At 44.2% G+C, this 27912-nt stretch overlaps 1 protein-coding gene across 1 annotated transcript in view; it reads left to right on the top strand.

Annotated features, from left to right (window-relative positions):
- The window catches only part of NSG2 (neuronal vesicle trafficking associated 2), a 35452-nt gene extending 11683 nt beyond the window's left edge, over window positions 1-23769 (top strand). Inside the window, exons 3-5 of the mRNA XM_032703167.1 lie at window positions 2263-2382; window positions 20173-20283; window positions 21834-23769. Of these exons, the coding sequence (XP_032559058.1) occupies window positions 2263-2382; window positions 20173-20283; window positions 21834-22025 (423 nt within the window). The 3' untranslated portion in view covers window positions 22026-23769. The remainder of the gene's footprint in view (window positions 1-2262; window positions 2383-20172; window positions 20284-21833) is intronic.
- The last annotated feature ends 4143 nt before the right edge of the window (window positions 23770-27912 follow it).

Genomic DNA, 27912 nt, shown 5'->3' on the forward strand with positions numbered 1-27912 from the left:
CTGTGTGGGTTTATTTTCAGTCTTGTGCTGTATCCCTGCAGACAGCATAATTCAGGCTTTCCTGCTTGTAGGGTATTGGTTGAATGTAACAACAGTGGGAAAAATATCCATAAAAAAACTGGTGTTGATGGCAGAGAATGGAAAAAAATTAAATTGTATGTAGAAACAAGTAAGGTTTTAATCTGATTTTCTTTCTTTTATTCTGGCTTCATGGTCCTTCCTTAAGACCCAGTGTTAGAGTTTGTGAAAAAGCCCTCATGTAAATTTAAAAATTATGTCTGCAGCTAAGATTTATACCAAGCAGGAAGCATGAATTTGGGGGAGTTGGATATTGTTTGAAAACAGAATGACTGCAATTTCTAAACACTGGTTGGCAGGTGTTGTTGGCTGAGACTCTGTAATTTTCTATACTGGGTTTACAGAAGGCCTGCAAGAGGACTGGAAAGCTGGCCAGCTGCATGAGTCCTGAGTGCACTGGCCTCCTTTTGAGGGAGAAAATGAGGTTATTGCTTGTTTGAAACTCGGAGCTGACCTGGGCCAGATGGTCTTGGTTGGAGAGTGAGCTTTGCCTTATTTTGGCTGCAGCGTGCTGGACATAGTGGGCAAAATGGGGTTTGATTCAGTAGTAGGTTCAGAGTGTAGTGCTAGGATTTATCCCAAACCTGTCAAATCAAGCTTGTCCCCATTTGTCATTTCCCGTCATCTGTGTTGTGCCATCTGAAACCCTGAGCTACAAAATGCTGATATAAATGTGGCTTTTTGTCCCCCCTTCTTCCCAAGTCTTAATATTGCAAATGCTACTGTAATAAATACTGTTGAGAGAGATTCACTGAAGGATGTAAATATTCATCAGTCTTTAATGATTTGCATTTGAATCCAGAAAATTGGCTTATGACTCCTCACTGGTTTTCTGTCACTCTGATTTTCACATGCATTAAGTGCAGGAGGATTAAATACCTGGGGTTCTCTTTGGTCCAAACCAGACTTTGCTGTCTTCATTTGGAAATAAATCCTTGATTAGCTGGGAACTCAACCTTGTGCATCACTTAATCTTTTTCAATCCTTCACAGTGTTTTTGTTTCTAAGTAAGGGCTTTAGGATTAGTCTTGTCACTAATGTGGACCAGCCACCACTCCTGGAGTATTTAATTTTCACCAGGCTGCACATCCTGCAGCTCAGAATGGGGGGCCAAAAAGTGGAAGTGTTGGCCCTGGGATTGAGAGCTGCAATGTTCTTTCCATCCTTTTTTAACCTCTCCAAACCTTGCAAACCACACTAAAGCATCAGCTGCTTTGTGGACCTTGTCCCTGGGTTGGGAATCCCAGGCAGAAGCTCAGCAGTAGTGTCTTCTCCAGGGATGAGCTCCAGGTCTTGGCAGTGCATGAACCTGTTTTGTCTTCTTTTGCATTTCCCGGCTGGAGTGAGACCATGTGGATCTGCTGGAATGCTCTCCAGACACTCTTTAGCTGCATGGGCTCATGGATGGGTGGTCTTTCAAGATTCTCCTGCATAATGGGTTGGATACACTCACTCCTCTGAAGGGCTGTTTCTGAGTACAGCCCTGACACTCATCCCCTCTGGGAGCAGTTGGAATTAGCTGTTACCTTCACTGTGTTTGCAGTGGGTGCATTTCACCAAAAATATTTAGGGTCATTCTAGATCACAGTTAAATTCAGTGTAGATTGACAATGCAACAGAGGTAATTTGACCAAACCCTTTTAAGAGCCATTTACAGTTTCTCCATTGGCAGAAACCACCTCATTTTTAAAAGATTAATAGAACCTGGATTAATCAGCAACTGACACAGATCTTCAGGGGAAAACCCAAGGTGATAATATCAGATTGATATTGATAATCTGGAGCCCGAATGAATGAGACATCAAATGGCCTAAATTTAAATTGGCTCCAGTGGAGCTTGATAGGTTGGAGCTTTTAATTAGTGAAGCTCTTCTTTAGGATGGGCTGTTACTGTGCCTGTTGAACACGATATAAAAATTAAATGCCTAGTCCTAAACAAAAGTGGGTGTGAAACATTTTGCTGTCAGCTATTTTAAGACTCAGTGTGATAAGCTCACTGTCCTAGTTCTGTGTATCTGCCTGACTGTTTATCTGTCGCTCTTATTCCTGAGGCTATGATGAGTTTGTGTTAATTTATGGTGCTTGTGTAAGTCCAGGGGATGGTTTATATAGGAAAGCTTAGATAACAAATCCAAAATGTTTTGTTCTGTGGGCAGAAACCTTAAAAGTGTTGATATTTTCCAGGTAATTGTGAAAACAAGAACAGAGTATCAGCCTGACCAGAAGAACAAAGGAAAACTCAGAGTGCCCAAAATTGCTGAATTCACAGTCAGCTTCACTGATGGTGTAACAGAAAGACTAAAGGTAAGAAATGGTTATTCTGCTGCCTTCTGATGCAAATGCCATTCATTGTAAAACAACTGAATCAAAGTGACAGTAAAGACATAACAAATTTAACACTCCACTCATCACTAGGGTCAAAGAGAGGTTTATCTGCATGAGTATAGAGCTTTTTTTTTTAGGCTGGGCATAAAAATACCTTCTTAACTACATCTAAAGTAGGAAATCCTTTTCTTTCCCAGGAAAAATTATAAAAATATTTACAAGCCCAAACTGAAAGTAAAACAAATTCGAATCTTCTTTCTCCTCAAGCTTTTGTGTTTAGAAAGAATTTTAAAAAATCACAGTGAATGTTGATTGAAACAATTTGTTTCACCTTTTAATTACAACCCTCTTCACATTTAAAAAGTTATTATTAGAGATTTAAAGCCACTTGAGACTGCATAGAAGAAGAGATATTAGAGAAGTATCCAAGCATAACCTGCCCTGTAAGCAATTTTGATTCACAGGAATTGGAATTTTCTGATGGAAAATGTTTCCTTGAGAGGTTTTCAACAGGCTCTACTCAAACGTGGAAAGAAACTCATGAATTATTGAGTGCCCTGAGTTCCTGTTGACTGCAGCATATTAGAATGGTTCAGTTCCTCCTAAAATTAGACTCCAAGTGTGTAGCTGCCAGTATTATCTCCCTTTCCACTGGAAGACCTGATGCTTTTCCTAAACCCAAGAGCATGGCAGTGATAAAAATGCGAGACCTAATTTTACATTTTCAAAGTCAGAGGAAACACCAGTGATTTGAGTAGAAAACACGGGAAGTAGGCAATGCCTGGTTATAGTCCTGCTCCTTGGAAAGCTCAGATTTAGAAATTTTTGTGAAAGGGTGTCATTCTCAACAATTAATAGGAATTGACTCAAGGAACTGAATAGTCTTTTATTTGCCCAAATTGTTCTTAGTTGCAAGAAATAAAGAAGTTTATTATAATTATTTTCTAGTAATTTAGAAGAAAACCATCGCTTTTAAAATTGCAAAGTGATACAGGAAAAATTGTTCCCATTCATCCTTAATAAGCTTCAAGATAAGGTTTGTTCAGCTTATTACAAGGAGAAATGTTTAGCTGCTCTCTCCTGAAACACTACAGAACTGTACCATTTCTGTTTTTTCCAGAAATTCACTTATATATATTTCACAAGGATGACTCTTTTGCTTTTATCCAGCATACTTAAAGCCATAATTTATTCTTAAAAAGTGTTCTTTATTCTTAAAAACCTATTCTTATAGGTTCTTGGAGGGTTTTTTTAGTGGATATCACGTTTTGATTTAAATTTACTTACCAGGGCCTTACATGCTTTTGATTTTGACTGAATTCTTCACTGATCTTATTGTGTGTGTACTGTCAATTTACCACCAGTGGTAACTCTCCATTGGTGTCACTAGTAAAGGGAACAGTGAATTAACCACAGTTAAATCCCAGTCTTGGAAACCACAGCAGACATTTTCCAGTGTGAGCAACATACAAATCAAAACCAGACACAATGTGCCTGAGAAACAACAGTAAATGTAGAGTCTCCTGGAAATGATCTGTTGGTTTGGGAGCTCCAATAAACAGCATTGTTGATGTTGTAAGTAGTGGTGCCTCACTGGGTGCTTAAAACTCAATCCTGCAGCCCTGTAATTTTCAAAAAGCAATCAAGAACATCTCGTCCTTACACACTGAGTTAATATATAGCTCATCCACTGCTATGGATAAATCTCATTTCTTCTTCTATAGAGTATCTTATTTTTCCTATTCTTGAAATGTCCAACTTGCTGTTGTATTCAGACCTCTGCTTTCATGTATTTTTTCCTCTCCCCTTCCTGTTTTGGGTGCAGTTCTCCCACCGCTCTCTCCCGGAGGCTCCAGCTGGGAGCACAGCCCTGGCAGAGGTGTGAGCTGCCTTCCCCTCCCTGCACACTGGGAGCTGCCAGTGGGAGCTGGGCCTCTTCCTCTGCAGCCTGGCAGCATCACAGTTTCATTTTTAAACTATTTCCTTTCCCTGAAGTCCATATGATTTTCATTCTCTGCTCTTCAATGTCAACTTATTAATCAGTCAGCCTCCCGTCTAATACTGGATAAGACCATAAGCCTCTCCCAGCCTGCTTTTCATAAGGCTTCCATGTATCCCATTAAGTTTGTAGTATTATTTCCTGACAAAAGTCAACTAATAGGTAATATTTATTACCTTTTGTACTTTTTTTTTTTCTTACTGCACCACATTTTGGTGCCAGTGCATATTGTTAGTGAAGTTATTAAAAAATCCTGCCCTCTGGTTATAAGCTGGCCTATTAGCTGATACTGATGAAATCATTTTACATTTGTTTTCTGTAAGAGGGAATTATAGTAAATACTTAACTTTTATGATCTCAGTTTGGCTATACTTTTAAAAGCTTTGAAAAAGATGATATAACTGTGATCATCAAACTTGCTTTTTTTGGCTGGTTGCTTTGTATAGGCTTCTAAGTGTGTGGTGTGTTGGAAATACCATCCACAACGTCTTGCTTACACACTGAGGAAAATTATGAGCTGGGCTGTTGGTATCTGTACACTGGCAGAAATAGGGCAACCATCCCATTCAATTTTGCAAGAGAGATGATTTCAGAGAATTTCACAGAATCACTGAGGTTGGAAAAGACCTCCAAGATCATCGAGTCCAACCTGTGACCCATCCCCACCTTGTCAACCAGACCAGAGCACTGAGTGCCACATCCAGTCATTCCTTGAACACCTCCAGGGATGGGGACTCCACCACCTCCCTGGGCAGCTCTTTCCAATGCCTGACAACCGTTTTCATGAAGAAATTCTTCCTGATGTCCAACATGAACCTCCCCTGGCCCAGCTTGAGGCTCTTTCCTGCTGTCCTCTCACTGGTAGCCAAGACCAGAGCCTGACCTCCACCGGACTCCAGCCTCCTGTCAGGTAGAAAATGCTGGAGGGAAAGGCCAACAGTCCATCCAAGTGTAGATGAAGTATAGATGGTCCACTGGTTTGGTGCATTCCAAATGTGTGAGACCTGTATGGGAAATGATGTACAACTGGTGTGAGTCCACAGCAGTGATTAATTAAGGGTTTTCCTGGGGACCTGTTTTGCTTCTACAGCTCTAATGATCTGTGTGTGAGAAGCAACATCTCAGAACATGGTAATTGTATGCTGGGGAGAGACAGGACAGTAAAGGGATGCAAAGACATATCCAAGAGGTCCTCTCCTATCTGCTACTGGAGAACACAAAGTGAGATGTCTCATATTTTATTTTTCACCCAAACAGTAGAATTATCATCAATTCAAACAGAAATGTGGCAGATTGAATATCATTAATGAGTGTGTGTGTAAAAATGTTGCTGGACTACTTATGCCTGTGCTCCCCACCCACTAGTAACCTCTCTGGAGAGGTCTTTAACGTTTTTGATTCAGTCTATGAATTGCCTTTCTCTTCTCTCTACTTTTTGTCAACTGGTATGGGAATATTCTCAGGGAAGAAGGAAACTCTCCCCAAGTTCTTGGGGGTTTTTTTGAGTCATGTAGTTGGTGACCAGAGGCAGGATCCAGGGAATGGCTGGAGCTGTGTCAGGGGAGGCTTAGGTTGGATATCAGGAAAAGGTCCTTCCCCCAGAGGGTGGTCGGTTCCCCAGGGCAGTGGTCACAGCCCCAAGGCTTACAGAGCTCAAGGAGTGTTTGTACAATGCTCTCAGGCACGTGGTGGGATTGTGGGGATGTCCTGTGCAGGGCTCTGATGATCCTTGTGGGTCCCTTCCAACTCAGGATATTCTGTGATTCTGTGATATAAAAGAGCAGGATATCTGGGGGACATTTTGGGACCATGTGAACCTGGCAGCAAAATCCACAGATGCCCTTTATTCTTCCTTTTGGGTATCTTTTATTGAAGAGACTAATGAATTATTAGACAACTTTCTCACATGAACAAGCCAAAGCCAGAATTTAAGCTTATGCATGCATATTTTTCAACCATCCAGAATAGCACAGATCTGAGCTCTTTAATTATCATAAAGAAGAGACTGTCCCTAGGCAACGGTTCTTATTCCACACTAGCTCTTCCAGGAATTTGAGATAGCTCCTGCATCTTGTCACATCTCCTAATAGATGAGATTATGATTCTCTATAGCTCAGCACACAGTGTCCTGAAATTTTGACCAATTAGGCTGATTCTTCAGCTGGATGAGTCACCCTATGCATACTTTATAACAAGTGTTTAAATAGTTGTGTGTAGATGGGTTACAAGAAACTGATGTTAAAATAGCATTATAGTTGAGCCATCCATACATAAAAGAAATGCCTTTTATCTTTTTACTTCTCCACAGAGAAGCAAAGACAACATTTTTTCTAAGCTGACTGGCAGTGATTTGTAGACCTTGCCTTCTCCAGAGTGTTTATACCTTTAGAGTGTGTTCCTCTCAGAAGTTTTTGAACTGCAAAGATCTTTGCAGTCACGCTATATTCCGAGGCTTCCCAGTCTGAAGGGGAATGGTGCCTGGTGTTTGCCTTTCATTCTGCTTGCTTTCAAGGCAGCTCACGTCCCTCCTATTCTTTGCCATCCAGTGACAACACCGAGGTGCTTTAGAGAAGGTCTGCAAATGTGATGACTCTCTCTATGATTCCTTTGTGGGATGACAGGTCTAACCCTTTGCATCTGAGGTAGGGCTTACTGCTTCTTTTCGCCAGTGATATCCTATTTTACAGCTCATAAGAACAGTCTCTCATATGTGAGTATCATCATTCCTGTGAGTTTCTGCCCTTATTTCTTTCTCTCAGTACTGAAAAGAGATCAAATGCTCTTTTGCTTTTCAAGCAGATTATCCATCAAATGGAGTCGTGTTACTTCTGGAGAACAGGATTTCCAGGGACTCCTCTTCCAGCCAGTCCAGATAACACAGAAATGAACCAGAAGCATTTGTTTATTCAAATAGCAGTAGAAATGGTACTGGAATGGTCTTTAAGTATAGGCTTATGGAGTATTGGGTTGACACATGTAACTGCTGGTCCATTACTGGTTTTGCATAAATTGGTCCCTTTATTACACAAGTAAGTGCACATACAACCAGTCTGAGTCCTTTATCACTAAATGCCACAGAGCTGTTCATTATTTTCAGGGAGACAATGATTTCCTGGCTGTTAGCTGGATGATAGTTACCTACCATAGTTACCTGACTTCACAAGTCTTCAACAGTTCTTTCCTTTTCGTGGATCATTTTTCTAAAGGAAGTTGAAATTTTCAGTCTTTCGGAGTTGGAATAATTAAACTCTGTACTTGTCTTTAACAGAGCAAGTTGGGTGTGGGTGTACGGGGGAGAAGTTGAGATATTTAAGATGTTTTCTTACAAGCAGTTTATCTACCTGGAAAAATCATCTGCAAGTATTGATCATTACTTCAGTGAAGAAGGCCGTGAACTTCATTCTTCTTGCTACAAGTTGGCAAGATGCATTTTTAGAGTCACCAGCTGTGTAATCTGTTCCTGTTGAGTGTGCTGTGACAATCTATCTCTTATCATTAGATCAGCCCTCTCCTCCCTCCACTCTGAAACTGCTCTGACCCATGCAGATCCAGGAAACAGTGGATGTAATTATTCCCCACACTTTTCATCAGGTTCTTAAAATATAGCAGAACCCATTCAAATGTTGCTGTTATTGAAATGCTCATACTGAAACAATTATTCTCCTCTGACCTAATGTGAAGGATTTAGAAGAAAATTGGTTTGTGTCCAGCCACACCCTGCAAACCAGACATTGATGCAATAATTGTTCATAATCAAAACCAAGCCAATATCTAAACACTTGGCTCCTAACTGAGAAGGATTTTTCTGGGCCAGGGCCAGGCCTTGATTTCCTGTTGGTATCAGCTTTGCTCAGTGGAAGATGCTTCCTTTGCTTCCCCCACTGGAAGGTGACCCAGCAAACCCCCAGGTAATTCAGTTAGATCTTGTGGAAGGACTTTCATATGACAATTTAGAGGAAAGGAAGGTCCTGGGCATGTGTGGAGGAAGGTGGGGAGCGGGTCTGGATCATGTTCTTCCCATCGGTAAGATCTGGGACGTAAGCACAAGGAGTCTTGTACAGTGTCTTGTGCAGTGTGGTGAAGAATTGCTGTGTGACCCCTGGCCTGCCAAATGCCTGCACCTGAGCACAGCTGTGGGAAACACCTCCTTTCCCTCAAATCCATGCATTTCTCTGCCTTCCCACCGTGCCCTTGTTTTCAACAGGCACATCACTGCAGCTGTGTGGGTGGCAACTGTCCCTTGCTCTGCTGCACACACACACAGAGCCCCAAATGTGGCATTCCTCTCTTCCTGCTCCTACTTCCAAAACTCCCCTTCCATGCCCTGGTTCCTGCAAACTTCTCCATGGGGTGTTGTGTTTTCACCTGTAGACTGTTGCTGTATTCTGATAGTTCTTCCTCTAACCTGCAAAGAAACGAATCCCGGGAAAAAAGGTGTGGGCCTTTTCACTGTGCCCATTCAATAGCCAGATAAATTTAAAGTCTCCTATAATTGTTGAGTTACCACAGGGCAGGAGTAACTCATGGAGAAAGGACTCCTCTGAGTATGAGCAGGACAATTTTCTGTACTGCTTTTTAATACTAACAATAACAGTGTTACCATGGCGACTGCCACATCACATCGGTTATCTGGGAGATGCAGAGTGGCTGCTGAAGGATCCCATTACACTCACTAATGTGAGTGGTGCTCCAGGGAGGGAACATGGGCTCATGCACAGAGATTTTTCTCACTTTCATGATAATTGCTGCTGTGGCTGAGGTGTTGTTTCTAGGTTGCACAGCACTCGGATGAGCCAAGTCGGGAGAAAAAGGGACAAAGCAGAGGAAACCCAGAAAGGTGGCAGGCACAGGGGAGCAGTGGCAGTAGCATTGGGGCTGGTGCAGTGCTTTCCTGTTGAAACTTGCATTCAGAGAGGGGCTTGGAGAGGTGTCAATATGAAAGGGTTAATTTGAGTCCCCAGGGAGTGATTTGGAGGCTTATTCCCTCCCTTTGGGAGTTCTCAGCTGTCATCAGGAACCTCCTTTCCCACGGGCTCGGAAGCAGTGGGCATGTTCTTGCGGGGGTGTCAGTCAGCTCTCACTGCACCAAAGTCTTCTCAAGACAGTGATGGAGTCACTTGTTTCTGGAGCCCAAGTTTTGCCTTATCTTTGGAGGTTGAATATTTCCCAGTGCAGTGCAGAGGGTCACAGTTTCTCTTTTCTGAAAAAAACACTGCTCATCCCTGCCTGGCCTTCTGTCTGCTTCTGTCTAATGCAATGTCACACCTGTGTGGATTCAGACTCTCACTTGTGGTGTGTATGCTAGTGAGAAATGTTGCTCATCATCTTTCTGCCTGTGCTCAGAAATCATTCTTCTCCTCTGGCTGTAATGGGAAGAGAAGAGAACAGGTCATATCTGTCCCACTTGGCCTCACAGGCTGCATGGAGGCAGATTGATGGAGCCATTTGTGATCATCAGTGGCACTTTGGAGCTGTGAGGGTGAACCGAATGTGGATTTGTGGCTCAGCTGCCAGAGAACAGATATTTCTGATCACATCCCCAGGTATGACACTATAAACCCTTCAAGGTTCCCCCTGTGGATTTTGTAAGAGTTCCCAGCTAATACCTGGCTTTGTGGTACAGGCAAGGTCCCAAGAATGTTATGTCCATGTCTAAAACATATGCAAGAAAAGTATATTTTGATATAACTACAATGCTCTATACAACTGGCTTAGGGACCACCTAACAGAGCAAAGAAAAAGCCCAAAACGTGGTTTTTATATGAAATGGATCATTCCTTATAGTGCATTCTTGTTTTATATTAGATTTTACAGAAACACACACAGACATACTTTTTTGCAAAGTCAGGAAAACCCTCCAAAATATGTTTTATTTCTGCCATCTGCAAGCACTACCAGAGTAATCAGCTGAAGAGATTTATTTGTGGGTTTGTTTTTTGTTTTGTTTTGTTTTGTTTTAATTTAATTGATTTTTGGAGAGAAGAAGAAAGTTAATTGTTATGCAGAAAATGTCTAAAAATGGAAGTCACAGAGAATATTCAAATGCCTATGGGTTTGTGGGGTAGACCTGCTGGAAACCCTGCTTGTTGGGTAATTTACTTGTCAGCATTTGAGGTGAAAAGAAAGATGCTTAATGCTGCTCTGGCTAAAGGGACTGAACAGGATAGAGGAGGAGGAAAGAGTTTTCAGCTGATGAAACCAAGGCAAAGTTTATTGAGTGTTGTGAAGTGTATTTTGAAGTGCATTTGTAGCCAAACCACTGAATGCTAAAAAAATAAATAGTCAGGGAAGTGAAATGCTTTACTCATACATATTTTTCCATGTAATGTTTCACTCTCTATTTCTAAAGCAGCACCAGCTGTGATTGAATGTTAAACAAACCTGAGCTCCCTCTTGTCGGTACTTGCAGATGTATTAAAGCCTGTTGGGTCAGATCCACAGCTAATGGAACTGGCCTCGTGCCTTTGAAGGCATCATAATCAGCTCGATTGTTCATTTTTGTTGTTCGCTTTTAAAAGAGTAGATCTTGTAAGTCATTTGCAGCAATAAAGCTTCATATTTCTAATTCAAAATGGAAAGGCTTTTAATTCTCAAGTTACCCAGGGACGTTGCTCGCCAAGTCCTCACTTTGTCCTCGTATGAAGCACCCACATAATAAGCTTTTTAAGAGAGATGGGTGTACCAGACCATGAATGCAGGCATATTATTAGCTCTGTTTTCTACCCATGATGGTAGACACAGATGCTGAAATACAGGTGAATTTGTTGGCCCTCTTGAAGAAACAAACTTCCAAGGGATTTTTTTTTTAACCACAAGACTGCACTGAACAAAGAGGTTTTAATTTGCGCAAACCTGACCCTTGATTTTATTTTATTGATGTCCAAGGGACTGGGGATTGGTAGGGGAAAGATATCTTGTGCCTTGGCATATAAAGAGCTTAAATTATTCTGGACATTTTTAAATCCAGTCTTCTGTGGTTGATGGTTCATGAGGAAAATGGAAAATCAAACTATAAGAAAATGATGGGAGAGGCAAATACACAAAAACCAGGGCTGGAGGATAAGGCTGTTACATCAATACTCAAGTTTGAAATTGTTTTGAAAATTGCCCTGCCTGTGGAAGAAGATAATTTCACAAAGCAAACTCACCTCAGCTTTTCCCTAGAGCCAACCTGATCCTTGGCCGTGGGATGGTGTTGGTGTTTGGGTGGTTTTGTCCTAGAAAAAGCCAAGATTTGGGGAACTTAAATGCTTGCAGCTTTGGGTGGCTCTTTCTGGAGTGTCTGTGAAGCTGGACTTGGGGGTGTGACAGGTGTCAAAAAAATCAGTGGCAGAGCAAGGAACACAAGCTCAGGTGTGTCCTCTGTGCTAATCCCTGAACCCATTCTTATTCAGGGCTCCTAATGCTTTCCCCACACCAATTCCAGCATGAGAAAAGAGGGAGAAGGGAGGATATTGTATGTAGGAGACTCTTCAGGGGGTTGAGTCTTGCAGGCAGAGACTTTACTGATGACTTGATTTATCTTGTATTCCTGTTAATGCATTTAAAAAAGGCCCTTGATGAGCCAAGGTATCCATGGTCATGTCCCACGTGGAGTGATTGGAGGAAATGTCACAGCCAAGGCTTTGCACATTGCAGTGGGAAATGGCAGCATGTCCCTCTGGAGGGGTTGGAGATGATGTTTCTGTCTGCTGCAGTCCCACTAATTGCAAAACCATCACAAATTAGTGATCTGGGAGGAAGTGTCTCCCAGCATTGCTCATCTCCTGAAATGGTATGCCAGGTGTTCTTAGGGCCGTGGGTTTGGGAAGAAAAGCACCTTTATAAGCAGTGTTCTTGGGTCCCCCCACTTTAATTTGGGGTGTTTGCTTCTTTTCTTTTGAAGGTAGCAGAGTCAGACATAGAATGGCCTGGGTTGGAAGGCACCTCAAAGATCATTTAGTTCCAGAGGGAAGGCCTAGGACAGTTGAAAAAGAAAGAAAAAGACCTTTAAACACCTGTATGGTCTGCCAAAAAGGTCGTATATTTATTTGGTGTTGCTAAAACCAAAATTATTCCATCTCACTATACAAATCTATTTGATCAAGGAATTTTTTTATGGCATTAAATGGCGGAAAAGAGAAAGGAAACCAAACAGAGCTTTTTATTTACCCAAGTGGAAATTCACTAATATTCACTGGCAAAAGCATCCTTATTGAAAATGACATTTAGAACTTCCATAAGGAATGGGGGCTTGGAAACCGAGCCATGAATTTTCCATTCAAGGGGTTTGACTTGGCACAGAGAGACGTCATGCAGACCGCAGCTGGCACCAGACACAGTTAAAAAGATCTGAGGCTATTAGTGCCTAAACAGCCACTAGAAATTATATTACATGATGGAGACTGGCTAATATAATTGAGCCAGCTAGTTATTGTGTGCATAATTTAATTATTTGACAAATTGCTTAGAAACACGGTGTTCTCGTTCCACACTCGAGCTGCACTCACAGCTTTATAAGGCACAGAGCAGAGGAATTGCTGGTGGGTACATGGTTATCTCGGGAAATAGATATTTCTTTTTAAGATTAACAAACTTGGAGAGGTTCACTGGTGGTGTCATGGTGGGGTGGGGTGTGTAGGAAGGGTAGAGCCAAATGGGACATGGCTGGGAGAGCAAACTGGCTCGGAGACAGCCAGTTCTGTTACAAGTGGATACCCCTGAGTTGCTCAGAGCTCCATCCAACCTGGCCTTGGACACTTACAGGGATGGGGCAGCCACAACTTCTCTGAGCAACCCGTGCCAGGGCCTCACCACCCTCACAGGGAAGACTTCTTTTTCTAATGTACCATCTAACCCTGCTCGCTGTCAGTGTGAAGCCATTCCCCCCTGTCCTGTCACTCCAGACCCTTGTAAATAGTCTCTCTCCATCTCTCTCATTGGCTCCCTTCCGGTACTGGAAGGCCACAATTAGGTCTCCCTGAAGCTTCTCTTCTCCAGGCTGAACAATCCCAGTTCTCTCAGCCTTTCCTCATAGCAGAGGTGCTCCATCCCTCTGATCATCTCGGTGCCTCCTCTGGACTCACTCCAAGCTCGTGTCCCAGCTGGGTCCCAGAGCTGGAGGCAGCTCTGCAGGGGGGTCTCACCTGAGTGGGGCAGAGAGGCAGGATCCCCTCCCCTGCTGCCCACACTGTGGGATTAGCCCAGGAGTAGATGTAAAATGTGTTTAATCCCATCCTCACAGATGGTGTTCAGTGTCCTCATGAGAATTGGGGCCAAATATTTTAATGGTTATGAATTCTAAGATACAGGACCAAAAAAAACCCATCCATGGTAAAACTTCATGTAAGAAGCCTCTCAGCACTATGGAGCATTTTCCCATAGCCCTGAACATTTAGATACATGACTAAGGACATTTCCCTCTCACAAAGCATCACCTTAAAATGCTTCTTGAGAATCTGGACACCATCTGGAATAGAGCTGTGCTGTAATAATAAAGAGCAAATCCTACATCTTCTTGAACAGTACTAAGCAAATCTGAAGACCCAATTGTGTCACTTTTTCTCAGTTAGCCTTTCAAAATTTCAGAGGCAAAGCTGTTGCCAGAAGATCAGCAAAATCAGCAACTTATAACAAAACCATTTTTAACAATGGGGAGTGAAATGTCATGTTTAAAGAAGTGCAATCAAATAATTTTTACCATCAGGATGCATCAGGCTTCGTAACAGGGTGCTGGGCGAGGCACCACACCAGTTCTTTGGGTCTGAACAGTGGGGCAGCTCTTCCTGAGGTGTATTTCAGACTCCTCATCCCCCTGCTCGATCCATCTGAGTGTCCTCTCAGCCTGTGGCTCCCTCCCTGCCTACATACCAGGGTTTTCTTGGAATAGCAACCTGGATTCAAATGATGGGGTGGTTCACACTTGGATTTCATCCTGGAATACAGATGGGAGGCAGCCAGGATAGCTGGATCTAGGAGCTGGGAGGTGCTCCTGAGTCTTTCACTTTAGCTGTACCTTTCCTGTCGAGAGCTAATGGTGTTGATCTTACATCTGATTATCAGCTGGAAGAAGTTATGGGATGAAGGGGAGAAAATTACACTCCTGAGTTTTCCACTGTCAAGCAGAAATCCTTAAAATGGATTCACAAATGTATAGATGTATATTGGGATGCCCTTGGGTGATTCTGTGGGTTTTTTTAGCTTGAATGCAAGTTAACTGGGTTGTCAATGGACTGAGAGGCTTCCAGGTGTGATGGCATTGCTAGAAGCTGTAGAAAGAGCCTTGTTGCCAAGCACAGCTCTTGTGCTCATCTCTGAAATAACCTTGACAGAATTTCTGCCAATTTTGTTCATAACAAATTTTGCCTCATTCTTTGCCTTTCTTCTTCTACCAAGAGCTAATTAAAACCAAGGGAGTTTCTTCAACTGAATTCCCTACTAAAGGTCACAAATTACCCAGCAACACTGAAGGTATCTTGTGGAATGAGAGGCGGCATCAGCAGTGGAATCCTTTCCTGACAAACTGGAATTTTGTGAAGAGGGTGAGACTGCAGTGCAGGAACGGACAGAGGTGCCAGATGCCTCTGAGGCCCCTTATTCACATTACAGCTGCTGAGACTAGGAAAACTGTGCAGAATTTTGTAGGGATTTTCCCATGGTAAATGATCTTTACCTGGGAATTAAACTGATCTCCTTCACAGTAACACACAACTCTACACTCTGAGAGCATTAGCTTTTCTCTGGGTGCTGCTGGCCTGGCTGGTTTTCCTGTAGGCAGCAATGCTTTTCCTGGTTGTGGCATCTTCTTGGCTCTGCTCCTGTTTTGAGTGTATATAAGTGTACAGATTGTGTGCTCTGAGCGGTGGGAAAGGTGTCCAGAGTCAAACATTTATTTACCAGGCTTAGAAAAAAAAAATCATGCCTGACATCTAAGAAGTGGCACCCACACTGACCTGAGCATGGAACAGGTAGTCTGTGCTGTTTCAGACAGACTGATGGAGATCACATCCTCTGTTTGGATCCTGAGAATTGCCCTCCTTAGGTGGCAGATGGAGGGTGGTTTCAAACCCCTGGGCAGCTGCAGTTTGCCTGATCCACAAATAGCAGGTGGTACTTGTCTAGTTCCTCCAAAGCTGTACTGAATGGAGTACTTTTCCCCTCAGAGAAAGGTAAGCACAGTGATTTTCCAAAGGAATTTTACACAGCAGAGGATAAGGCTGCTGCCTGAGTATGAACAGGGACGGGTTTGAGCATTAGCAGGGAAGCATGAGGATTGCAGTTGTACCAGACTAGGTGATCAGCTCATTTAGAAACCATTTTTAGTGACCCAGAGGCAGAGCCAGAGCAATGAACACTGGAAGTGCTGAAACAGGACTTTGGGATATGGTTTAGTGGTGAACATGGGGGTGCTGGTTAATGGTTGGACTCAATGATCTCAGAGGTCTTTCCAACCTTAATAGAGAAAGACTTTACAGGGACATGCAGTGACAGGACAAAGAGCAGTGGCTTCAAAACTGAGAGAGAAAGAAGAAAGAGAGTAGGGATAGATTGGATATTAGGAAAAAATTCCTCCCTGGGAGGGTGGTGAGACACTGGCTTGGGTTGCCTGGAGAAACTGTGGCTGCCACATCCCTGGAAGTGTTCAAGGTCAGGTTGGACAGGGCTTGGAGCAACCTGGTCTAGTGGGAGGTGTCCCTTCCCATGGCAGGGGGTTGGAACTGGATGGTCTTTGAGGGCCCTTCCAACTTAATGATTCTATGATCAGGAATAAAAATGTAAAAACCTTGCAGTGGAAAAGGATATTAAATAAATGCCCTGCTGTTTGGATGTGGTTTTGTTGCCTGGTTGGCTTTTAAATATGGCTTTGCATTGTAGTGAGAGAGGGAAAAAGGGAATCTTTGATGAAAAAAAATCTTGGGCAGTTGATGAAATCAAAGAGAGCAGGAAGGATGGTTCCATGGGCAGCATGAAAGCCAGGTTAGCTGCAATTAGGCATATCTCCCTGGCACAAAAGTTAGTGGCAACTGATGTCCTGTTGCCTGATGAGGATGGATCTTTTTATTCATCCATGCTGTTGTGATAATGCAACGTGTTCTCCATCTGTGGGGAAGGGGGGAGGAACTAAGGCCAGTGTGCTGCTGTTGATGGCAGGTTGACATCATCGTTCATGGATGTTAAGGGCCTCTATCCACATTTTGGGGAGTATGGGGAGTTTTTTGGTGTGATAATGATGTTCTCTGTTCCAGCAGACACACCTCTCTTAAGGGAACCTTTGGGAATCATGTAAGATTTTGAGGAGAGGGCAGGCAAATCCCTCCCTTCCTTTACCCACTCGAGCAGTGGCACATGACAGATTCATGCCTGCAGCACTTCTAGATTTTATCTGCTCACTAAATTTTATTTCCCCTCTGTGAGTGTTTATATTGCTTAGAGACTGCCAAGGTTCGTGTTAATCATAAAAAAAAAAGTGGAGGTTTATTAGGTATTGCAGCTCTGTGATTCTTTGGTTTTTGAATGTTAATGAAGCTTTGTATGCTCTGGAATAGCTGGAGAGGTGGATCTTAGCTCTGGCGTGGCAAAATATCTGAGGGTGGATTTTTCTTCCCTTTCCTCTGGGTTTTAACATCTTACATGGCATTTCATCCAGAGCAATTTTACACCATTTATCATCGTGTGTAATATTGTCATGCTGTAATTTTGCAAGTGTATGAAAGGCAGGAGGAGGGTGAGGATGGGCTCAATTACCCCCTGGAGGGAGGGGAGGGCTCCACGGAAGGACCTGCTCCTGGGACAGAATGACTTGGATGTCAGCACTTTGCCAGAGCAGAGCGACAGAACAGAGAGGAATTTATTATTTTTAGGGACTCGGTGGGCAGACAAGGAGAAAGGAACCCCTCAAAATGCAGTTCTAATGGTCATTTCCATAGGCTGTGCATGTACGTGGAATTCAACAAAAGAACAGACATTCATTCTCACTCCAGACAGCTCAGTTCTGTCTTCTGCTGAAGGCTGGGTTTCAAGCAACGTTTCTTTTTTCGTTGTACATTGTATTTGGGACAGAGTAGCCAAACTGGAGAGCTGAGCATTTCTTTTTTTTCTGAATTTCTAGCCAGGGCTGCCCTTGAGCTTTGGCTTTGGTAGAACAAGATGTACTTCTGGCTTCAGTGCCTCCAGACTGACCTCAGAGAAGACTCGTGTCATTGTCATCGTTGTGTTGGTACCTACATTGTAATTTGAGGAAGTACCAGGCCTGACACACTCCCCTCTTAAATGGAGAAGAGTTGATGGACATGTGTGCTGTGCTCTTCCACATTGGTCTGCCAGAGCAGGGATGTGGTGACTCCTTATAGGGAGGGGCCTTTTTTTTCCAGTTTTCCTGTTGGAAAAAAGTAGAGTGTGCTGCCATTGTTAATCCACAAAGTCTTCTTTTGACTATACTTTTCCAAAGTGACTTTTAACAATTTTTTCAGGTGTAATATTATTTCTTTTGGGGATGAGAACTCGTGAAATTACATTTCCATCTTCCTTGAATCCAGCTGAGACTTCTTCCTCTTTATCAACATGAAAAGAGACATGACTTCCCCAGGTTGGGAACTCAAGACTGCCATAAAACTGGTCTGAAATATTTCTGTTCAACCATGTGGGCATTGATAGAGTGGAGGTGGATCCCAAAGTTTTTTGGTCAGAGTAGTGCAATTTATACAACTGTACTCCTTTTCCACCAGATCCCTCCCCAACACTCCAGGACCCTCTTACACATGTTCTCTTACAAGATCCAGCAGTAAGTGCTTCTCCCTCTGCAGCTGCCTTTTGCTTAATTGACCCATTTTGCAGCAGATTAGGCCCCAAGGAGGAGGTTAATACAAGCAGTAATTCTAAAAGGCAGTTTGAGGCTTCAGTGAACTGTTCATCATTGGAAAAGCCTGTTAGCCCCTTTCTTCTTACCTTTTTACACTATAATACTCTGACTTAACAATGAACTTAGGAATGTCTCCTGCTAGATAGAGTCTCCACACCTCTCTCTTTCCTGAGTTTTGACCTGGACAGGATGGGCAAGATTTAACACCGTGCATACAGATTTACCTTCTCTCTTCCTTTTTGTCTTGAAACAAGAATTGTAGCCCTGGACCTTTCAGTAATAGTCCCAGTGTGCTGTGTGCAGTGTAGGAATACATCTCACCAGGCAGTTCATCTTTCTGTGGGGTTGGTTAGAAGACTCTTTCCTGCCCTGCAAGCAATTACAGTGGCCCCTTGAGTCCATGCAGGATTGCATATCCCACTGCTCCCAGCACTGCAGCTGCTGTAATGATCGAGGGGCAGAATTAGAGCAAATTTCAGTGTGAACCAATATTAAGCAATTAGTTCATATTTACTGATACAATATTACATAATATTATTGTTATAAAAATAACATTATATTGGTGAATTCTGTAACAACAACAGGGTGGATGAAACCTGAATGACTGGATGGAGCTGAAAAATGTGTGGCTTTTCCTTGCTGGGGCAGTAAATGATACCAATGCCTTTAGTTTAGGGTGCTGCTGATACTGGAATGGGGGCATGATTTGGGGGATGAGCACACACATGGAATGGTGGCAGCATTCCTGCAGGCAGGCGCATTAGCCAGGGTCAGGCACACAGTCCCTGCCACATCCTACCACTGAAGTTCTCTTGGTGGATGGATTTTGGTGAGACTGGGGAAAATTTGCAGCACTGGGCTCAGCTTCTGGCGCCACAGTGAGAAAGTGGGATTCTGAAGCAAACAGATTGAGCCTGTGGGGAGGAAAAACATCCTGCAAAATCCGTGCTGCTGGTGCAGCCACCTCTAATTTAGGCACTGGAAATCCAGAGCCATTTATGCTGCATTTGCAGAATTATGGGACCAGAAGGCTTTGGGAAAGGGAAGAACGTGAGTGCTTTACAGACCCTTGCTCAGTCTTTAGGGAATACACAGCTCAGCAGAAATCAAGGGTCAGGGCCTTAGTCCAGACATGGAATAGGGAGAGAAAACTTGCTGTTGAATGAACTCTTCAGGAGGGAGCTGGAAGGGCTGGAGAGAAGGGAGCTACAGCAAAGAAACAGAATGGTGCAGCGAGGTAACCTGCTGGGAATGAGGAGAGGGGGAATTTTTGAGCCCCAAAGTGGGTTTTGTGTCTGCTACCTCCAACACCAGCATCTGCTCTTGGACACGCTGTGAGATTTCCATGCTGGGTTTTGTCAGTGGTTGGGATATTGTCCTTTTACAGCTTCGAGAAATAGAGAAGGATTCCCTTTCTCCCTCCCTTCCTTCTGCAAGACACAATTTGCCTTTGTTTAATCACCCAGAAGGCACAAATAGATATGTGCTACAAAGGCCTCATTCCTCCTCTCTGCTTACCTGCAGGATCTTCCAGGGTTATAAGGCAGTTTGTCCACACAGACCAGACCCCAATGAAAATTCTGGCTGCTGGAGGGTCCTGTTGGGCCAGCAGATGATGACACTGGTGCAACAGCTAAGAGCATGGGAACACAAAGCCACTGAGGACAACAAATGCTTCAGCAAAATCCATACATTTGCAAGGGGTTAAACATAGGAATGTGCAATCCTGAAAGTGTATGAGAGAATGGGAATAAAGTGAGAATTCAGGGCTGTTGGATCCAGCATTCATTCAATTACCATGCTTAGTTAAGTAGTGCACAGAGCAGTGAAGGCTGCAGTCTGTTAGAATGTCTGTTCCTATAAGTCATTTAATTATGAGGTTGCTCATATGCCATTTTAACATATGTAGAGTAACATTATCCCTCTTTTGTAGGTCACTATTCTCATCAGCCTGGCTCTTGCATTCCTTGCCTGCATAGTGTTTCTTGTGGTGTACAAAGCCTTTACTTACGACCACAGTTGCCCAGATGGATTTGTTTATAAGGTAAGAAACTTCAGATGGATGAATTGCCTGAGCTAATGACAGACTCTAATTGACTACATGGTTACAGTCCAGTCTGCTTTTTTTGACCAGGCCAAACAGAACATTTGGCAAGAACGTGTTGAAATGGAAAAAGTGTTATGGGAAATGTGGATGTGCATCTGCCTCCATCAGCTACTGTTACACTGTAATTGCTGGGATTAGCATTTGGTGAACACTACAGACAGATGTTCAGGAACAATCCCTCATATTTGTGAATGGATTTATTGCAGCTGGAATCCTGCCTTTGCTTCCCACACTTTCAAGTAGCTGAGGTTTACTGGCATACATTTTAATGCAAAGCAAACTCCTGGAGTGCTGACACATGTGTCCTTTGTGAAAGAAATCCAGATTTGCCCAGATATAGTTCACTTTTAGGTGCTTTCAAGCCTCTGTCAAGAACAAAACCGTGTAACAATTGCTAAAACCCCACTGCCCAGTGATTTTCTATTGAATATTCACAGAGAACTATTTGCCTGGTCTGTTGAGATAAAAAAAAAAGTTTGCAAAATAATTCACTGACTCCTCACTGTGAATAAACTCATAAACTCACAGGAGTCTTGACCACACTAGGGATGATCTGTAGGCTGGAAAATAGAGTAAGATGTTGGTGTATTAGTCATTGTGAATTATTCACTTAAGTTATATAAAAAGGGAGAATTGGGATTGTTCGGCCTGGAAAAGAAAAGGCTTTGGGGTAACCTAATTGCAGCTTTCCAGGACCTGAAGGGAGCCTACAAGAAAGATGGAGAGAGACTATTTACAGGGGCATGTAGTGACAGGATAAGGGGGAATGGCTTCCCACTGACAGAGAGCAGGGCCCCATCCCTGGAAGTGTTCAAGGCCAGGTTGGACAGGGCTTGGAGCAACCTGGTCTAGTGGGAGGTGTCCCTGCTCATGGCAGGGGTTTGGAACTGGATGATCTTTTAAGGTCCCTTCCAACCCAAACCATTCTATGGTTCTATGATAAAAATGATTTGGACAGTCATGAATTTCAGAATCAGATTCAACTCTGTGCTTCTGAGCAAAGCTGGCCCATTGGGCTGTGCTTGCTTCCATTCCTGACCAAGGTGCTCGTCCCACAGGTCAGGAGAACACCCTGCAGCAGAGCAGCTCATAAGCTGCTTGCTCAGCCTCAGCCTGTCCTCTCTGCTTGTCTGAGGATTAATTCTGGACTTGAATCTATAGAGCTTTTGGTCCAGCACATGAGCAGAGCTGCTCAGCCAGCCCTGGCTGGCCCCCAGCAAGGGGCCTCAGTCTCTGCTTGTCAGTAACACACCAAACCTTCCCTACACACCCCCCATTTCCCATCCAGGGCTGAAACCAGCCTGCCATCAGGGTTGCCAATAGCAACAGGTTTTGAAGGCTGCTGCCCGACTTGGTGCATTCCCAGGGGCACCGAAAGGCAACTGCAGCAAGTCTGAGTCAAACATCCTCCATGCAAACAGCCAGCCAGGAGATTTTGGGAAGAGGCTGGCGGGGTCACTCTACTTTTGCTTTCTCCCCCTTCCCAGCACAAGCGCTGCATCCCGGCCTCGCTGGACGCCTACTACTCTGCACAGGATTCCAACTCCCGGGGCAGGTTCTACACCGTCATCAGCCACTACAGCATGGCCAAGCAGACCAGCTCCCGGGCCGTATCGCCCTGGATGTCCTCGGGATCCCCAAACCACGAAACCAAGGCTGCCAAGACAGAAGGTCATTAAAGGGAACGAGCGGTGGTTGGGCAAAGAGGGAGGGTGGGGGGACAACACCGTGTCTATACTGCTCTAGCTGAGCGTGCTGTGCCACCAGCACGGCAGGAATAAATAAAACCCAAGTGCAGGAGTCATCTTAATGGATATTTCTTTTCGTGCATTGTTCTCGTTGATTTGTAACCGAGTCGAGCTCTTGTACAAAGGCATGTTTGATGTTGACTGTACCTTAACAATGTAAAAATATTTTTAAATCATTGCTTAACTATTTGTTAGAAAAATAAATTAAAAAACAAAAAAAGCAAATTAGGTAAACAGCCAGAGAGGATAAAAGCAGCAAAGAGAATCCTGCAAAGTTTTGTCATCGCTGGAAAGCTGCGACAGAGGCTCAACATGCAGTGAAGGAAGAGCTGAAATCCTTTCAAGAGGAGGTGGAAAGAACCCGGTACAAAGACATTATGATGTTGTTTAGTTGCCAAAGGGGGCATATTTTGCTGTCAAATTGAATTTAGTGTCAGTGTTCATTCGCTGATAGAGAAATAAGGCATCCCCTCATCCCCCAAACACAGACACGTGCAAACACACATGTGCCCACCCCCCTGTGCAGTGGCTCAAGTAAATCCAGAAAGATCTCAGCATTCCTAATGAGCCACCACAGTGCTGGTGATCCTGGCTGGGCTCTGAGGCTGAAATCCAAGTTGCTGTTTGGACATGGAGCAGGATGGAAGCAGGCAGAGGCTGCTGCAGTGAAATCATGAACATACTTTTGAGCACAGGACTCAGAGTCAGGAGATCAGGGCCCTACTGCTTCTGGCATACATTTCCTGCATGACCTTTGGCAATTCCACGAGGCTTTGTCCTTTGGGACCTCTCTCCTGAGGGTTACCCAGAGACAAAGAAATGCCATTATGATTTGAGGAGCCTCTCAAAAGTGGTGATAGTATAGAACAGTATTAAGCCTCTAACTTTCAGCCCCTAATTTTGTCTCACCCATGAAATGGGATGCTCCTGCTTCCCTCCTTCAGCTTCAGATACTTCAGCATTTAATGTCATTCCAGGTCACTAGAGAGGGGTGGCTGTAGCTCTCAGAGTACAAGGGTCTATTTGCTTGCAAACACAGACCAGATCCCAAGCTTAATCCAGTCCTGAGCAGTGTAAAACATCATCTCCCACAAATTTAGTGGAGACTGGTGGGATTTTAAGAAACCCCAAGGATTCTCTTTTTTTCAGAGCTGCAAGCCTTTGCTGCAGAGCAGCTCTGCTCCTCAGGAGCACAGGCAGGGAGAGCCGAGCAGCAGGAGCAGAGTGCATAGGTTCACATTTGACTAAGGCTGCTTTTTCAGATTTGTGGCTAGACTGGGATGGAAATTAGGAACTGGCCCCTTTTCCCCCCGCATTGGGCAGTTTTGTCCTCATTGTCACGTACATAGACAGTAGGCAGTGTGTGAGGGCAGAACTCCTCAGTCCTAACAGGCATCATGATAAATAACTGTATAGTGTAGCTAAAAATGTAGTGCCAAATGCCATCGTCTGATCTCCTCTCCTCCCTTCCCTTTCCACCTGTAAATTCATTTCTCACTCAAAATGTACAAACCACCCCCTCCACCAACAACCCAAACTCCAGCAGAACCACTGAACAGTTTATAATTTTGTGGTGTATTTTTTGTCAGTAGGTAGCAGAGACTGAAGTATTTTTTGGTGTAATTCTTGAACTTTTCTGACGGGATTAAAATAAAGCTAGATGTGACTGAGCGTCTCCGTGGCTCCAGCAGGTTTGTTTGGCTCCTCGTGCCCTGGGCTGGGAGGTGGTGGGTGGTGGGAGGTCTGTGTGGTGCTGAGCAGAGGCTGCACCCTTGCACCAGAACAAAGGTGACTCTGGCTTTCAGGAGGCATATTCTTGTGGCATTTTCATTCCCTGTGTTCCTGCCCATTTTTCAATTGCAAATAGAAAAACAGTAATGAAGCTGATCTGCTGCTGGTGATTTTTTGCTTTACAGTGGACCTTCCCTTCTTCCCCATTTTAAAACCAATGGATGATAGGAACTTTGCCTGGGAGCAGTGTCTCTTTTGCCACCTGCTCCTGGTGCTGCTCCGTAGGAAGGGCTGTTAAAAAAAAGAGCACTGCAGGGAAGTCCAGCAGAAAAAGAGCCATGGCTGAACTTTGGAAAAGTTGAGCTCTGTATCCAAACTCTGCAGCTTGGTTTATAACAAAACCACAACTATATTCATCTCACATGGTTCAGAAAGCAGATTGTATTTCCTCAAATCCTTCAACTCTTCGAAATGAAATGATACCCTGGCATTAAATTGACTCATTCCCAAAGGCTAAAGAACATTTTATAAAACCTTTGGATGGCTTTCCTTCCAAAAAAAAAGTGTATTCAGAGTTGTGAAATTGAGCTACCGTAGGAGAGGAATCACTCTGGTGTTAGAGGTCACTGCTGAGTACTTGTAAAATGTATTAAAAAGGATCCAGTGCTTTGCAGGATTGAGTCACAGGATAATTTGACCATGGACTTCTATTGCCAGTTTCCCAGTAATACACTAACTGTATGTTTACTTTAATCTAAAAAACCCAGGAATCAAATAATTTGAATTAAAAGGTTCTAGCTATTATTAGATAAGTGAGTCAGTGGGGATAACCATTCCTATTTAATAAGGGAAAGATCAAAATCTGTACGGAGCAGAATGAAAAAAAAAAAAAAAAGACCCAAGAAAGACTCATGGGAGAGCAAAAGAAACCAAACAACTCCAGCTGCAAATTTCATCACTGTGAGTGTTCTTATTACAGTTTCTGTACAAACTGCAGAAGAGCTTCCAAGATCAACCATGTATTTTAATCACAGTTACAGAGAGAGAGAGAGAAAATTGGAATTGTAGTACATCATCTTATTATTTCAGTCTTTAAAAGCCTCCTTCAAAGTTGATCATATGTTTCAATGCTGATTAAAGCAGCATGTTGGTGATAGCACAGACTCATCCTGGCTGTCATCTCTCTGTGGAGTCTAAAGCTCTTGATGGGCTCTAGAGAACAGTATTTTTGTGAGCTGGTGTCTGGGTGAGGGCTCAGGCTCAGCTCTGAGTGGTACTGATGAATAAGAGCCTTCCCTGTGCTTCGGCCAACATTTATGTGATGGCCAAGTCCATCAGCTCCAGCCTCTCCATCTGTGACTGACCCTGGTGAAGCAGGAGTCCCTTTTGGCAATCTTCTCCATTATATTAGAGTGCTACAGTGGGCTCAGAGTATGAATTCCCTACCAAAATATGCTTGTGGAGCACTGGGACTGGAAGAGTTGACAGTCATGCAGGGGTGGGTGCCTGGACTGTTTGTTTGTCCTACTGGAGTGGTAGGAAGGGTGGAACAAGAAGTGTCAGCACATGAAAGAGCTCATCTTGTGGGGAAAGGGAATCCTGAACAGACAGCAATCCTGTGGAATGACTGGCAGAACATGTGGAAAAACCCCCCAACTTTACTAAAGGTGTGGTGATGTCATAGCGGGAACTCAGCTGCCCCCAGTCTCGGCTTGGGAGGTGAAGGAAGAAACTCTGGCTGTTGGAGCCTGAAAAAGACTGGAAGCAAGAGAAAACGAGATTGCCACCAGCCAAGGCATGGAAGCAAGAGTTGCTCTTCTGCTGTAACCCAGTGACCCTAAAACACTGCATCCTGCTTGACTGATACAGACTGGCTTGTTTTGGAAAAGCCGCCCATTGTTGCTCCAAACTTCTGCTGACTGCAGGGCCTTGAGGGGAATTCCAGTCATCTTGGACTGCCTGCAAGAACAGGGTGAGGAAGGGAGGTGCCAATGACAGGACCTCAGGGCTGGTGGGGCTCACTCCTAAAACAGGGGTTTGGAGGTGACTTGGGGCTTTGGATCTAAAGACAGCTCAAGGTGCTGCCAGAGCCTCTGGTTCCAGATCAGAAAAGTAACAGTCCCTGTCCCTTTACATGTGATTTTTTTTTATTCCCTTTATCCCCCTCCGTGCTTGCCAGCTGTTTCTGGTTTGTAATAATACTTCCAGTGATAAGTGTAAGGGTCATGCACTGAACTGTCTACAATCACATTTTATACGATTAGTCAGGGTTTTTTTAAAGCACCCTAATTATTACAGTCAAACCGGATTAAGCTGTTCCTCTAATAGATTTTCAGTTCCTGTAAAATAGGCCAGGGAAAATGACTTATAGGAAGGGATGGGGGAAGAAAAGGCTCTTTTCTTTCATCTCTTTGGCCTTTGCTTTTTTAAAATGCCAGCAGTGGCAGGGGCATTGCAGGGATCCCACGGGGAACACTGAGTGCCCAGCAAAGTTTGGGGTCTCTGTCACTCAGCTCCCCTGCTCACCTGGACTGGTGCACTTTGAGGGGCAAAAGAGGTAAAAGCCTTTTGTTTGAAAATGTTACTTTACTCAGGAGGGTGGATGACAAGTCATTTGAAAGGTCTTGGGTTGCTCCCTCCTGGAAAATAATCCACAGTAAGCACAGGAAGGATGGGAAGTGCCGTGGTGTTATACCTGACCCGCTCCTCGCCAGGAAAGGCAGGGCAGGATTAGTGCTGAAGAGGCTTTTGTCCTGCAGCAGCCAGATGATGATTGGGAAAAAGAGAGAGGACATGGAAAAGCCTCTTAACAGCAGGTTACACAGTTCATCCTGGCTCGGCCAGTGCCCTGACATGACGGGATTGCCCGAGCCTGATCCCACTGCTGCAGCAGGACCCATCTGCTGGGGATGTGGGATGTGCATCACGGCCCTCCACCGAGGGCTCTGGGGAGGGGGCAGAAATGACCTGCCCTGTGGCTTCCCTTGCTGATAACACAGAGCGTGAGCACCACTGGGGTGAGCAGGAAGGAAAACGCTGCAAACTGAGCAGCCAGTGATGAAATATTTGCACCACGTGGGCAGTGGTGTTTTAGACGAATGAAGGTGTGGAGGTTTGCCCCGTGGCAGTCGGGGATGGATGGTGGCATTTTCCTCACTGCTCCCCAGCCCTCCTCCATCAGCAGGGCTTGGGGAAGGCCAGTGTTTGCCAGCTGCAAATGGCCAAGGAGAATCAGCCCTTTGCAGTTCCAGGGGCTACAAAGAGCCACACGGATGCCAGGAGGGGCTGCAAGGTCACAGCGAGCCCAGCTCTCCTCTGGAGCCTGCAGGTCCAGGCCAGCAGGTTGCTTTAAGTGGCTGCACAGTGCAAATCCGAGGGAGGATTTGCTGGAGGAAGAGAAGCAATCCCAGCAGGAATTCCAGCTTTGCCAGCAGCTTCCCAGCCACTGCTGAACGTGATGGTGGCACTTGGTGCCTGCAGGGGCTGTTTCTGGGGCTCCACCAGTGCCATGTCCCTGCTGGGTCAGGCCTGTGGACAGCCCCCAAATCCAAGCTCCCAAGCCTTGCAGTCACTAAATATCTTCTCCATATCTCACCTGGAGCAGGGCCAGCACAGGTTGCCTGTCCCTGTGTGGTGGAAGCAGCTGCAGCAGCCCAGGGTTCTGCAAAACACTCACTTGCTCCCAGCCCCTCCAGTTGTGGCCACATTTCAGTGGTGGGTAAATTGATTTCTGTGTATATTTTGTATGCCAGGTTATTGCAATTACTCTTCAGGATCCTTTGGGATGAAATGCTATTATAGAGATGAAAGCTCATTAACAATAAATATAAAGGGTCAAAACTCCCCATAAAAATGTATTAGAAACAGATTCTAGTTTGGAAATGTAAATATAGCATTTGGCAGCAGTCCGGACTGGCTAGTCTGGTGTGCAAGACAGCTTAATCCACTGGGAAGATGGGGCTATTTTTATAGCAGCCATTTGAATTACTGTGTGAATTATGGAGTTTTGGCTCACTGTAAAAGCAACTTCTGCCTACCATCAATAAAAAAAAGGAATTGTTGCAGGGTGGGGGGAGGAGGAATAAGA

This window comes from Chiroxiphia lanceolata, chromosome 15 (assembly GCF_009829145.1).
Source record: "Chiroxiphia lanceolata isolate bChiLan1 chromosome 15, bChiLan1.pri, whole genome shotgun sequence".
Lineage (NCBI taxonomy): Eukaryota > Metazoa > Chordata > Aves > Passeriformes > Pipridae > Chiroxiphia > Chiroxiphia lanceolata.